The sequence below is a fragment of the Mastigoproctus giganteus genome, chromosome 2 (genome assembly GCF_048544385.1).
Source record: "Mastigoproctus giganteus isolate SK-2022 chromosome 2, ASM4854438v1, whole genome shotgun sequence".
In the NCBI taxonomy this organism is placed as follows: Eukaryota; Metazoa; Arthropoda; class Arachnida; order Uropygi; family Thelyphonidae; genus Mastigoproctus; species Mastigoproctus giganteus.
Window position 1 is genome coordinate 37,630,532 of NC_143576.1, and position 14,131 is coordinate 37,644,662.

The 14,131-nt window shown below is 39.2% G+C and overlaps 1 protein-coding gene across 1 annotated transcript in view; it reads right to left on the reverse strand.

Moving 5' to 3' along the window:
• The window catches only part of LOC150089271 (spatacsin-like), a 542,060-nt gene that overhangs the window by 185,403 nt on the left and 342,526 nt on the right, over positions 1-14,131 (reverse strand). Inside the window, exon 15 of the mRNA XM_090389930.1 lies at positions 3,813-3,981. Coding sequence (XP_090246056.1) covers positions 3,813-3,981 — 169 coding nt within the window. The remainder of the gene's footprint in view (positions 1-3,812; positions 3,982-14,131) is intronic.

The following is a 14,131-nucleotide window of genomic DNA, read 5'->3' on the forward strand; positions in this document are numbered from 1 at the left end:
ATAATGGGGGATTTTAATTTCCCAGATATTGACTGGAATTTGTGGGTTGGTCACTCGCACACTAGCAAGGCTTTTGTGGATTTATTGGATGATTGTTTTCTACATCAGCATGTTCGTGAGGCAACAAGAGGGAGCAATACTCTTGATCTGATTATCAGTAGTGATTCTTCATGCATTAAGAACCTGCAGATAAATGAACCACTAGGTGGCAGTGATCACAGTGTGTTGAAGTGGGATTTACTCAAGGAGGTAACTACCATCAGAGGTAAAGGGAAGGGTTTTTGTTTTCGTAAAGGCGACTATGATGGTCTGAGACAGTATTTAAATTCTATATAGTGGGACCAACTGATGATGTTACCAACAGTAAACTCAAAATGGGAAGCATTCAAGGAACTAACCTTGGTGGCTACCAGGCTTTACATACCAACTAAGAAATATTGTTCAAGGTTTAGGCCTAAATGGTTGTCAGATGGACTAATGAGACATGTGGCAGAGAAGAAAAATGCATGGGATACATACAAATTAATGGGTGACATGGAAGCCTATGATAGATATAAGTTGGTCTGTAACCAAGTCACAAAGGAGATTAGGCAGGCAAAGGCAGACTACGAAAAATCCTTGGCAAAGGATGCAAAGAAAAACAGAAAGGAGTTCTTTACATACTTGAACTCGAGAAGGAAAGGGATGAATCAGATTGGTCCACTGGATATTGATGGTTCAACAGTTGAGGATCCTGCTCAGGTGGCTAACAATCTAAATGAGTATTTTGCATCTACATTCACGCATGAGGAGTTATTCAGGAAGGAGAATGATGTAGGTAAAGTAAACATTGGCAGTGAGCTGGATGATTTTGTAATAACTGAGAGGAAAGTGGAGGAGAGATTGTTGAGGATAAACATAAAAAAGGCACCTGGGGTGGATGGGATTTATCCAGTTATATTAAAGGAGGCAGCAAAGGAAGTATGCAAACCCCTAGCCATAATTATGAGAGCTTCTTTGGACTCAGGGGAGGTACCCATAGACTGGAGATGTGCAAATGTGACCCCAATTCACAAAGGAGGATCAAAGGCTGACACAAGTAATTATAGACCTGTTAGTTTAACTTCTGTTCCAGGTAAATTAATGGAGGCACTGGTTAAAGAAGCACTGCAAGATCATCTAGACAAGAATTCAGTTATAGCTCAGACGCAGCATGGTTTTGTTAAGGGCAGGTCTTGCCTGACCAATTTGATTGGATACTATGATGTAGTCACAAAAGAACTGGATGCAGGGAATAACTTTGATATTATATATTTGGATCTTAGAAAGGCTTTTGATACTGTTGCACATGGAAGACTGCTGCACAAATTGGAGCAGTGTGGCACTGGAGGCAAATTGCTGCTATCGATAAGGGGATGGTTGAGTGGCAGAAGACAGAGAGTGGTAATCAATGGACACTGCTCAACGTGGACTAATGTTATTAGTGGAGTTCCTCAAGGTTCAGTGTTGGGTCCATTGTTGTTTTCGGTGTTTATGAATGATATCGATGATGGGATATCAAGTTTAATGTCTAAGTTTGCAGATGATACAAAGGTTGGCAGGGTCGTTAAGGACACTACTGACACTATGCTGCTGCAACAGGATCTGGAAAGGTTGAACAGATGGGCTGAGAGGTGGCAAATGAAGTTTAACATTGACAAATGTAAAGTACTACATATGGGTAACAGTAACCCCAGAGCAATGTATCAACTCTGCGGTACTACACTGACTGTGGTGGAGAATGAAAAGGACCTGGGGGTAATTGTGCAGGCAGATATGAAGTTCTCTGAGCAGTGCAGACGAGCTGCAAGAGTAGCTCATGGTGTCTTGTCAATGATATACAGGAATTTTTCTAGCAGGGATAAGGAGGTGATTATTCCCTTGTATAAGGCAATGGTTAGGCCACATCTTGAGTACTGTATACAAGTCTGGAGGCCTCATTTCAAGAAGGATGTAGAGCTGCTGGAACGGGTACAGAGAAGGGCAACAAGATTAGTAAATGGAACAAAGGGTTGCTCTTACGAAGAAAGGCTTAAGTTTTGCAAATTACAGAGTCTGAAGACTAGGCACCAGCGAGGTGATCTGATAGAGGTGTATAAGGCTTTGAATGGTTTGAGCATGCTCAATGCCAATGGGATTCTTCATCTTTCTCAGAATAATCACCTCAGAGGGCATAAATTCAAATTGAGGAAGGACGGATGTCGGATAGATGTGCGGAAATTTGCCTTTGGCCAGCGGGTGGTTGGTTGGTGGAACCGACTTCCATCACTTGTTGAAGTTGATAGCCTAAACAAATTTAAAGCTCAACTGGACAGGTATTTCGAACGAACGGAGGGGTGAAATGGGAGAGGGTTTTTTTTTTTTTTTTTTTGGCTGATGCTGAATAAGCTTGCTTTCTTGCATCATATGCCTCTACTAATGCTAATGCTAATGCTAATGCTAATGATATCTTGTACTTGGATTTCAGGAAAACTCTTGATACTCTTGCATGTGGCAAACTACTGTACAAATTGCAGCAATATGGCATTAAGGGCAAGTTGTTGCTATTAATAATAGGGTGTCTTCTCCCACTCAACCATCCTTTATTATCCCTTTAATAAATAAAGGGATAATAAAGGATGGTTGAGTGGGAGAAGACAGAGAGTGGTAATCAATGGGCATTGCTCTTCAAGGACTAATATTATAAGTGGAGTCCCTCAGGGTTAGGCCCATTGTTGTTTTGTTTATTTATCAATGATATTGATGAAATGAATGTATATTAGGCTTGATGTTGAAGTTTTCAGATAATACAATATTTGGCAGGGTTGTTATTGAGAGTAATAACAGTATGCTACTGCAACAGGATCTGAGAGGGGGAGATAATTGTGCAGTCGGATATGAAGTTTTCTGTGCTGTACAGACAGGCTGCCAGAGCAGGTAATGGGGACTTGTCAATGATATATGGGAATTTTTCTAGCAGGGACAAAGAGGTGATTATCCCCTTGTATAAGGCAATGGTCAGGCCTCACTTTGGGTACCGGCATACAGGTCTGGAGCCCTTATTTTAGGAAGGATGGAGAGTTGCTGGAATGAGTACAGAGAAGGGTAACAAGACTGGTGAGGGGAACAAAGGAGTGCTCTTATGAAGAAAATTTAAGTTCTGCAAATTGTAGCATCTTGCGACTAGACACCTGCGAGGTGATCTGATTAAGGTGTAGAAGGCCTTGAATGGATTGAGCAGGCTCAATGCTTATGGGATTCTTCCTCTTGCTCAGATGACAAACCTGAGGGGACTTATATGAACTCAAATTGAGGGAGGATAGTTGTCAAGTAGATGTGCAGAAATTCACCTAAAAATCATAGAAATGGTGGAATATCTAGTAGCTGTCCTGCAAAAAAATATTTTAAAACTATATTGCACACATAATGAACACTGGATGTTATCATGGTGTCTGTCATAACCTCAAAGGATAATTTCTAAGAATTGTGTGTGTGTGTGTGTGTGTGTGTGTGTGTGTGTGTGTGTGTGTGTGTGTGTGTGTGTGTGTGTGTGTGTGTGTGTGTGTGTGTGTGTGTGTGTGTGTGTTATGTTAGTGTGTGTGTGTGTTGTTATGTTAGTAACATAAAATACAAAAATCAGAAAACAGACTTTAAAAAAAAATTATGGAGAAAAATTTCACTGAGCAATATTTGGAGTTAGTACATTTAATTTCTACTGGAGATTAAAAATATTGTTTATACAGGGGAATACAGAAATGAAAGATAAAAAAAAAAATAAATAAAGTAATAAATACAGTACACCTAACGAAACCAACCTTTGGAAACTTGGTAATTTTCCAGTAATTAATTCTTGTAGTAAAAATTTCAGGTATGCAAACTGTGGCCTCCCTTCTAACAGATAGAACAAATATGTTAATTCTTCTTTTAAGCCATAGGTTTCAACCATTTTAACCAAAGAAAAGTGAGTTAATTTATCTGGAGCCTCTGAAAATCATAGAAATTACCATTAAAAATATAATATATAAGTATAAATATGTATATACAAATTAAAAGGTCAAAAATGAGAAATGCTAAACATGTGCAGTACATAGTGAGTAAAAGTCCATTAGGCTCACCTGCATTATAATGAGTTGGTCCTCCTTTAGCCCTCAGTCTGGATTTGTCATGGCACAGACTCAACAATGTTAAAAGTGAGCCACAGGAATGCTGTTCCATCATTCGACTAAATTTCTTTCAACAGTTGTTGCAAACTGGAGATGGTTTCAGATCTCTATTCCTCATCCTATGAGATAAGGTGGAATTAGCTCTTTAGAGCACAGATCGTGCTTGATTAAATTGAGATCTGGTGGTCAGGGAGGCCACTGATATAGGTTGAATTCACCCACTGTGAGGTATGACATATTATTTTGTTGAAATAACCCACTTGCTGATGCACAAATGGTTTACAACATTACACCACCAGCCAGGATGAGTCACTGACTGGATGAGTCAGCCTTGGCAGGATGAGTAACTGGACTTATACTGTTTATACACTATTCTGATCCTCCCATCAACATTAAACAGCATGAATCAGAATTCTTCAGACCAAGGAACATTTTTTCCAATTCTCTACTGTCCAGCATTGGTATTTCTGAGCTCATAGTAACTGTATATTCTTATTTATTGCCGATAGGAATGAAACCCAATTTTGTCATCAGCTGCAATATCCTCTTCCATGAAAAGGCACAAAGAGGTTTCACTGCCTTTTGCCTTTCTGTTACCTTGAACAAGTCATCTTCTGTTGGCCTCTTGTTTCCAGTGAACTGTTTCAACTGAAAAACCACTGTAAGTTGGATGTTATTTGGTTAATGGACAAATATTTATACATCCTGAGAAATGGTTACACATTAAAATCCTAAGGATATACTCTCAGAGATAATCATACTGAGACATCTGGAGTCAACTACTATAACACATTCAAAAGCTCTTAACCTTTCAATCTTGACCATTCTGATGCTGAACTGCACAGATAGAGCAACACCACATACTTGCCATATCACAGTACAAACAAAAAATTACATTACTAAAGAAACACTTCATCCATGTAGTGCATGAAGGGTACCTCAATCTAATAAAGTGGCCACTCAGTGTATTATTAATGCTGTTTCATATATTACATTAATATACTGTATCATAATTGTATTTGACATTAATTTTAAAATTATTCTAAAAAACAGTTTAGCACAGTGAAGTATTTGTCATTTTTGACAATTAATTCTATTTAATAATTCTATTAGGGTTAATTAATAATAATATGAAGAATAATTCTATTTTAAAAACATTACAAAAATTTTATACTGCCTTATATAAAAATTATAAATGAAATTTAACAGTTTCATTGAAAAAACTAAGGAGTGCATGAATGAATATTTATCATTATTTTTTTTATGACAACCCCAAGCACGAGAGGTATTAGAACTTAGTAACATGTATGAGTTGAAGGTTGAGAAGATAAAAGAAGATACTTGTTGCCATTAGACCTGAATTTCTGTAATTGCAAGTTTCAGGAAATTTGTGAAGGGAGGTTGTTCCAGAAAACAGAAGTTGAAGAATAAACGAAGAAGTAAAAAAGTTAGTTCTGTGAGTTTGAAGTTGGATGGGAAAAGGATGCTGACTGCTTGTGGCACGCATTCAGACTGGTTTGGAAGAAAGAGAGTGAAAATTATAAAGTCAATTCAGAAGAACAGCACCCATGAAGGAATCTATAGTAAAGGAATGCAGCAAAAACAGAACATTCTATGAGACAGAGAATGGAGAGACTTTGTAAGATATGAGTCATTAATTAACCTAACTATCCACTTCTGAATAGAGTCTAGAAGACAGAGAGGTTAGGGATACATCGCCCTAGATGTAAGAACAATATTTCATGGTAGGGTCAATTTGCAACTTGTCCAGAGTGAGCAGCTGCTCGGAAGAAAAGTATTCTGGGCACAAAAGAGAAAATCCACTTTTTTAGAAGCAGAGGGAGCAATATTTGTGATGTGCTTAGGCCAAGACAGATTAGGAGTCAGGATAATTCCTAATAGAAGTATGTGATCTTGTCGAGAAATCTGAGGGTCTTTAAAGAAGGCACAGAAGCACAAGAAACCTTTTTGTGAGATATAACACAGGACTGATTTTAGAAGGATTGAAATTTTTTCCAATTTTTCCTTTGCTCCAATGGAGAATTATCTGTAAATTAAAGTAGTACTTATATATCAATCATATTTATTTTTGGCTAGAACACGAACTTCCCAAGAATAAGAATAAAAATGGTTGAGATTAATTTGGGTTTTAACAGCACTCTGGAAATCAATACTATGATGTGTTATCTTAACTTCTGATATAAAGACTTGATTTATTGTGATACATATAGTGACAATCAAATTCACATCATGACATAGCCTCTAATTGATTTCATCTATTGCCTCACTATCAAGTAAGCAAAGGTCAATTTAACTACAATTAAAGCCACTGTTATTCTGTAATAGTTATCTTTATAAAGAACATCACATTCCAAAACCTATACCAGTCCTCCTTGATCATAGGCACAGCTTTTCTCAGTGGTCAAGATATCCAGGCAAGTAAACAAGGGGGCGGGGGTGATGCCTTCATAAGAGAGGGAGTGACCTCTCACTGGTCAATTAGAGAGACTCAGTAATCTATTCTGCAAGATAAAGATCAGTTCTCTTGTAATTCCATATTTTAATTTTAAAGTCAGAGTAAAAAAAAAAAAAAAAATTCTGGTGCTACATAGATACATTATGGATGCATCTATATCATCTCCCTTCTTATATGCATCTCCCTTCATATATAACTATTTATTTTCTTTTCTTCAAATATTGTCTTTTCTCCATAGATTTGCGATTGAAGCACAGCCCACAGAAAAAAAAAAAAAAAAACAGATACATTAATACATTGAATACATTATCGGAAGGGTCAAGATAGGTTCATATGAGTTCTAACACATTGTCGCCAGCTTGCGACCAAATGCATACGAGTTGTGTGACGACCCCCCCAAATACGCACAACAGTCTACCGCAGAATACTAGTTTGTCAGCTAGTTTGCAAACATCCCCTCACCCAACATTCAACGAACCGACATATCAACAGGTTACAAATCTTTCCTTGTATACACTATCACAGGACCAGATTTCACTTTTATCCAAAGGATTAAATTACAATTTACCACCTCGAAAACTACCTAAAAAACAGTGCATAATTGATATTGAATTTGGACTTCGTAATGTTCCACAACGATGATTCAATTATTCAAAGATTTATTTATTCAACAAGTTAACCAGGTGGTGAATAACATAAAAGAAACGCGACTTCTTAAATTGGATACACATGACAGTTCAACCTTCCATGAGCTTCAGGAAAATAAAGACATTATTATTTAGAGAGCTGATAAAGGAGATACAGTGGTAATACTCAATAAACCTGATTATATTAATATGTTAAGAGTCAGTGGTATCGGATACCTCCACTTATCTTCAAGTAGACCCGGCACTATTTGCCAATTTGGTCAATCAATACAATAAAACAACCACGTATCGAAAAAACTGCTACATTACTATGGCTCAGTTAAAGGAATTGAAGGCTAGAACATACAATATTCTTGCACTTTTCGGTCAGGTAAAATTACATAAGACCGGATTTCCTATTGTTTCCTACAGAAACTCGGCATTTTCATTCTTGGCCACACATGTATATAGCATTATAAAACCCTTTAGACAGGCGATAAAATTTGGGATTAAGAACTACAATACACTATTTAATAATCTTAAGGACTGTAGACTTGGCGGTAATGATAATTTATTCTCACTAGATGTTACCTCGTTATATACAAATGTAAACGTTGAATACATATTAGATATTCTTTGGGATATATTAAATAATAACTCAATACTGATTAATTATAAAGCTTCCTATTAAGGAAATTTTTCGCTTAATTAAACTGTTAGTTGAGGCAAACTATATCACCTTTCGAGACAAAGTATACAAACAAATTTTTGGTTTGCTAATGGGATTAAGCCTGAGCAGCCTAATATCGGAGATCTATCTCTCAATGATTGAACGTATGCATTTCATGCCTTTTCTATCCTATGGCAGGTATTTAGATGATATTCTTGTCATTACCAATAGTAGCACTATCCAAGACATTTTACATTCGTTTAATAATATTCATTCTAGACTCAAATTTACATTGGAGAGGGAGAAAAGGATACTAGGTCATTAAATTTTCTAAAATTCACGTTTACTCGGGACGCAAATAAAATCCAATAAAAACCTACAAACACTGGTATGCTTCTACATTATAACAGCTATTACCCGTTCACCTACAAAAGATCGATTACTTTAATCAATTTCTCAATGCTAATTAATTTTCAACGACAGAATCTGCTTTGGGCTCAGAAATACAAATATTAACCAGCAGATTCTTAAACAGGGGTTACCCACTTGCTACAACAAACAGAAATGGGGTACAAGCTAGGGATAGAAAAAAAAAATTACACCAACCAACAATAGTAATATCAAAAAAATACTTTATTTCTGTCCCATATGTTGAACAGTGGCACAAACAACTTCTTTAATGATACCGAATTTAAAATTGTAGCCATGCCAATACGGAAATTACACACAACATTGAACAATCGCTCAGTCCTCTCCTCATTCGCAACACAAATAAATGTCCTGTATACAACATTTCTTGCGGTGAGTGCGACTCATCTTATCAGGGTTCTACACAGTTTCCTCTCAATTCTCGTGTTAATCAACATGCGACCTCAGTTTGGGCTTCTCGTTCAGCAGCATCAGAATTAGCCTTTTGTGACGTTAATGCAAAACATACTTTTTTATTTAAAGAGGCCAAAATACTTAGCGTCCAACATAATTATACCAGACTATTAATTGCAGAAACTGTAGAAATTAAATTACATGAGAATTCTGTTAATGTTCACTGGCTACATCTAATCTCTGACTTGTGGTCCTTTATGTGCATGTGCAAAGATAAATACAGGTAGCCCTCGATTTATGTCGGGGTTAGGTTCTTGGGCGACAGGCACAAATGGAACACTTTATATGATGGAGTCAATTGGAAATCACAGGGTTCCGGGCACCAAAAATTTTACCTATCACTTTGCATTGATTGTTTTATTTTATTAGTATTCTTCATAGTTGTAGTAATAGTCGATAGAGGCATATTCATAGCCCTACACACATTAGGGCAGCTTTCAGGTTCTATCCTCCGAAAATTGCACTATGATTCAATTAACTACTTTTACCAGACATGGCATGTCTTTATTTTATTAAATTAAAAACTTTATAACATGATTGGAAAAAACTGCACACGGTTATCACTATTATTATTATTTAATTTATTAATAGCACAATTAATAAAAAAATGTTAGCGTAATAAATTTCCAACACATGTAAATAGCGTAAACAACAACCAACTGAATGCTTCACCTCATGGTCCTTTACTACCTGTATCCACGAGTGGTTACTTTGAGGGCAGGAATCTTTCTTGTCTCTGATACGAATGAGCTAATTGCTGATTAACTCAGATTATCCTAAATCACATGAACAGTGCACGATACATAGCACAGTATGATGCAATAAATTTTGTCTAATGATTTGAAACTTTTTATTCAATTTCAATTTTTAAAAAAAATTTCAAAAAAAAAAAAAAAAAAATTGCAAAAATAAATAAATAAAAATAAAAATGGCATTGTGGTTAGTGATCTGCGCTATTGCGAATCGGCACAAATCGGACCATGCAAAACAAGGGCTACCTGTAATCCCTATTTAAGTTCCGTGCTCACCCCTATTCAGTAATTTTCATTCCTGTGTTCACGACATACAGTCGAAAAGCATTGTCAGCTTCAGGAAGGAAAATCATTTTACAATTTTTTCTTTAAATTAATTTATTGAGTTAATTTTTAATTGCATTAAATTTATTTTTAATTGTGTTCATTTGATTTTTAATTATTGTTCTTCTTCTTCTTTGGTCCTTAGCTGGCAGCTGGGGGAGGCGGTTGGCCACGCAACCAGTATGCTGCTGTAGGTGTCGCAGGGTTTCGGACTTGCTCTGTGATGTTCTTCCATACCTTACGATCCATGGCTTCAGTCCTGGCCTGGTTAAGGTCGAGACGTCGGCTCTTCAAGTCATCTTCCACTTGCTTGGCCCACGTTTTCCTAGGCGCGGTCCGTTGGATGCTCCATTGGGTGGGTCGTTGTCTCCAAAGGAGTGTGGATGGTATTCTGTTCGTGCCCATTCTACATACGTGGCCAAACCATCTGAGCCTTCCCTTCTGGATTTGGTCGGCAATGGTTGGTTGCTGTTGGCATCTGGCGCGGATGGTATCATTAGTGATGCGGTCGAGAAGAGAGATGCCCAAGATCTGCCGCAGGCATCGCATTTGGAATACCTCAAGTTTGTTCAAATCTAACTTGAGACAAATCCGTGTTTCCGATCCGTAAAGAAGAATGGGCAGGATCAAAGTCCGGAAGAGTCGGATTTTAGTCTTTGAGGAAATGTTGGTCCTCTTCCACAGACACCATTTGAGCGAGGCGAACGCAGTGGCCGCCTGTCCAATTCTGCTGTGAATTTCCATGGTGGATGCAACTTTCTTCTCCTGGACCAGCGACCCAAGGTATTTAAAGTCCTACACTTGCTCGATCTGGACGCCTTCGAGATAGATGGTGGCTTGCGACCCATCTGTTGTCAGGGCCTTTGTCTTACCAGCATTGATCTTCAAACCGTATGGCCGGGCAATGCGGGCAATGTCATAGAGGATTTCCGTGGCTTCAGCGTCGTTACCGGCAAGGATAGCACTATCATCAGCAAACATCAGGTCAGTCACATAGTGATCCTTGTCATATTGTATGCCCTGTCTGTTTCTGAATGCTTGCCTCATAATGGCGTCGACCACGATGTTGAAAAGTAACGGGGAGGCTACATCCCCTTGGCGGACTCCAGTTTGGATGGTAAATTCCTCAGATAAATCGTTCTGGATGCGCACCTGGCTGGTTAAACCGTTGTATGCAGTTTGGAGGAGTGTGATGACTTTTCGAGGTACATGTTCAACCTCTAGTAGTTTCCATAAGGCAGGCCGGTGGACACAGTCGAAAGCAGACTTAAAGTCAATGAAAACAATGACGGTTCGCTGTCCACACCGGATCCTCTCCTCCATCAGCTGACGAATGGCAAAGATTTGATCACAGCATCCTCGCCCGGGTCTAAATCCTGCCTGTTCTTCTCGACTGGTTTGCTCGCGATGTTTTTGCAGTCTTGACTGGATAATCTTCATAAAGACCTTTCCAATGATGGAAAGGAGGCTGATGCCACGGTAGTTCTTGCAGTCCCGGTTATCACCTTTCTTGTGGATTGGTACGATAATGGCTTTCCTCCATGTTAACGGAATTTGTTCAGTGCACCAGATGGTTTTGAGGAGTGAGTGTAGTCGGCGAAGCAGTACATCTCCCCCGGCTTTGATCGCTTCTGTGGTGACTTGGTCCACTCCTGGTGCCTTGCCATTCTTCAGGGATTGTATGGCTGCTTTCACTTCTTCTACTGTAGGCTCAACATCGACCATGGAGACCTCAGGGGGGTCGATTGAGAGTGCTGTTGCTGGCGGTCCCTGAGGTGGGTCGTGATTATACAGAGCTTTGAAGAATTCACTCCACCGTTGCAGGCGTTCGGATGGTGATCGCACGAAGGTCCCATCAGCATTCTTGATGTTGTCACTAGTCAATTTAGTCTTTCCACTCAGACATCTGAGGGTGCGGTAGAGAGTGCGGTACTCGTTTTTGGATGCCGCCACTTCAAGATCGTCTGCCACTTGGTTCCAGTATGCTTCTCTTTCTGCTGTCATTCTTTGTCGGACTTCTCGGTTTAGCTGCCGGTACCGTTCAAAGTCGACCAACTTTGCCTGTTTCCGTTTGTCCACGAGGTCGAGGCACTCGTCTGATATCCATGGTTGTGTTCGACGTCGGGCAGGTGGACATAGGGGCTTGGCACATTCCAGGATGGCATCAGAGATCTGCTTTTCTTCTTCATTTATATCCTCGGGCACGGCCAGCATCTCGAAGCGGTTGGATAGGGCGATCTGATATGCCTGTTTGTTGGCAGCATTCATTAGCTGCCTCCAGTCCAGCTTGGCTGACCGAGATGATCTTTTTGCATGCCGTAATTTGAGCTGCACCTTAGCCCGGATGAGGTAATGATCAGATCCGCAATCAGGTCCCCTCATGGCACGAACATCCATGAGTGATGAGCGAAATCTGGCATTGATCAAAATGTAGTCCAGGATTGCTGAGTCCTTGCCAGATGGATTTCACCATGTAAGTTGATGTTTTTGAGGGTGCTGGAAATGGCTGTTTCCAATGATCAGGTTGTTAGATGCGGCAAAGGACAACAAACGTAGTCCGTTGTCATTGATCTTCCCATGGCCAAACTTGCCCATTGTTGTTTCCCAACCAGATCTGTCCACGCCAATATGGGCATTAAAGTCCCCTGCGAGGATGATCACTTCTGTCTGCAGAATTGAATCCAGCGTATGTTGGAGCTGGTTGTAGAAGTCATTCTTGGTCGGGTCCAGGCTAGTCTCAGTTGGCGCATAGGCGGAGATAATATGGGTCTTGATGGTGCCCTTGACAGTAAGGACTGCCAGGCGGTCCGATATTGGTTGGAAAGCGATCACACTACTGGTGGCCTGAGCATCGACCATAAAGCCCACTCCTGCTTCTCGTTTCTCGCCACCAGAGTAGAATAGCATAACCGCTTCGTTAGGTGCTGGTGGTTGGATGATCATCGTTCCAGACCCGGTGAGCCTTAATTCAGATAATGCTGCGATTGATATCTTGCACCTAAGTAGTTCTTGGGCAATGATTTCCTTTTGTCCAACGTGGTGCCCCGTTCGAACATTCCATTCGCCAATGTTAATTGTCCTTTTCGGCGTAGTAAGCTTATTACTGTGGCCAGTGATCCACTTCACACCAGCACCCTGAGTCCCCAATGCTGGCGCATCGGCTACCCCGGATGCGGTAACATTGTTATAACAGCTTGTTCTGTGGCCAGTGGTCCACTTCACACCAGTACCCTGGGTCCCCAGTGCTGGCGCATCGGCTACCCCGGATGCGGTAACATTGTTGTAAGAGCTTGTTCCGAATTTCATGCGGTTTCTTGCCTAGTTTCCCCGGTTTCCCGGTTCTGGTCATTTCGGCAGGATGACCACCCTCCTCCTTTCGCAGCCGGGCTTGGGACCGTCCATGGCGGAGTAAGAAATAATTATTGTTAATTATTTCTTACTGTAATATAAGATTTTCGATTTTTTAATTGTTATTTATTGTTGTTATTTTGGTTTTTAGGAGCATTAGCAACTAAGGCCATATTGCTCCGGGAATATGCGGTGGTCATTCCCTGACCTTTCCGCATCCTCCGTATTTGGTGGTGACGGGCTTTTTTAATTGTTTTTATTTTAATTTCTGGAGAGCATCATATGGAACTGGTCTACACATTATATTGAGGTAAACTTCTCTTATTCTTTTACAAATATTAACTTGCCAATATAATCTGCTTTATTTCAAACCTTTATATGCTTTTATACTAGTAATATTCCTACCAGATTTCAAATTTTTTAACCTTTTTTGTTTATTCTATGTTAAGTTAGGCTTATACCAATCCATATAATTATTTTTTTAAGTGTCTTTAGCCATTTTAAAAAATGGAAGATGTTTTCAATCAATGCTATACAGGAATTAGCAAGAATATATTTCCATTAACACTGAAATTTAATGCTGATGCAAAAACATTACAGTCATTGGCCAAATACTGCCTATTGCTCAAATTAACTACTGAATCAATAATTCTCTTACCCTGCATAGGAATCTAACTTCTTCAAAAGGATGGATGCTGCTCCAATAAGTAAAACAATTTCTTCTTTAATAAGTCAGCTGTTTTCTTATTAATTTTAACTGGATAAATTCTAGGTATTCTAAGCCAGGTCAATTTGTGCTTTCACTGTAAAATCATCCTTAAGAAGTTGTCCCAATATTGTTTTTGGTTGGTAGCAGTTGTTTCTTTTTTGCCTAATTAAAGACCTGATGTGTT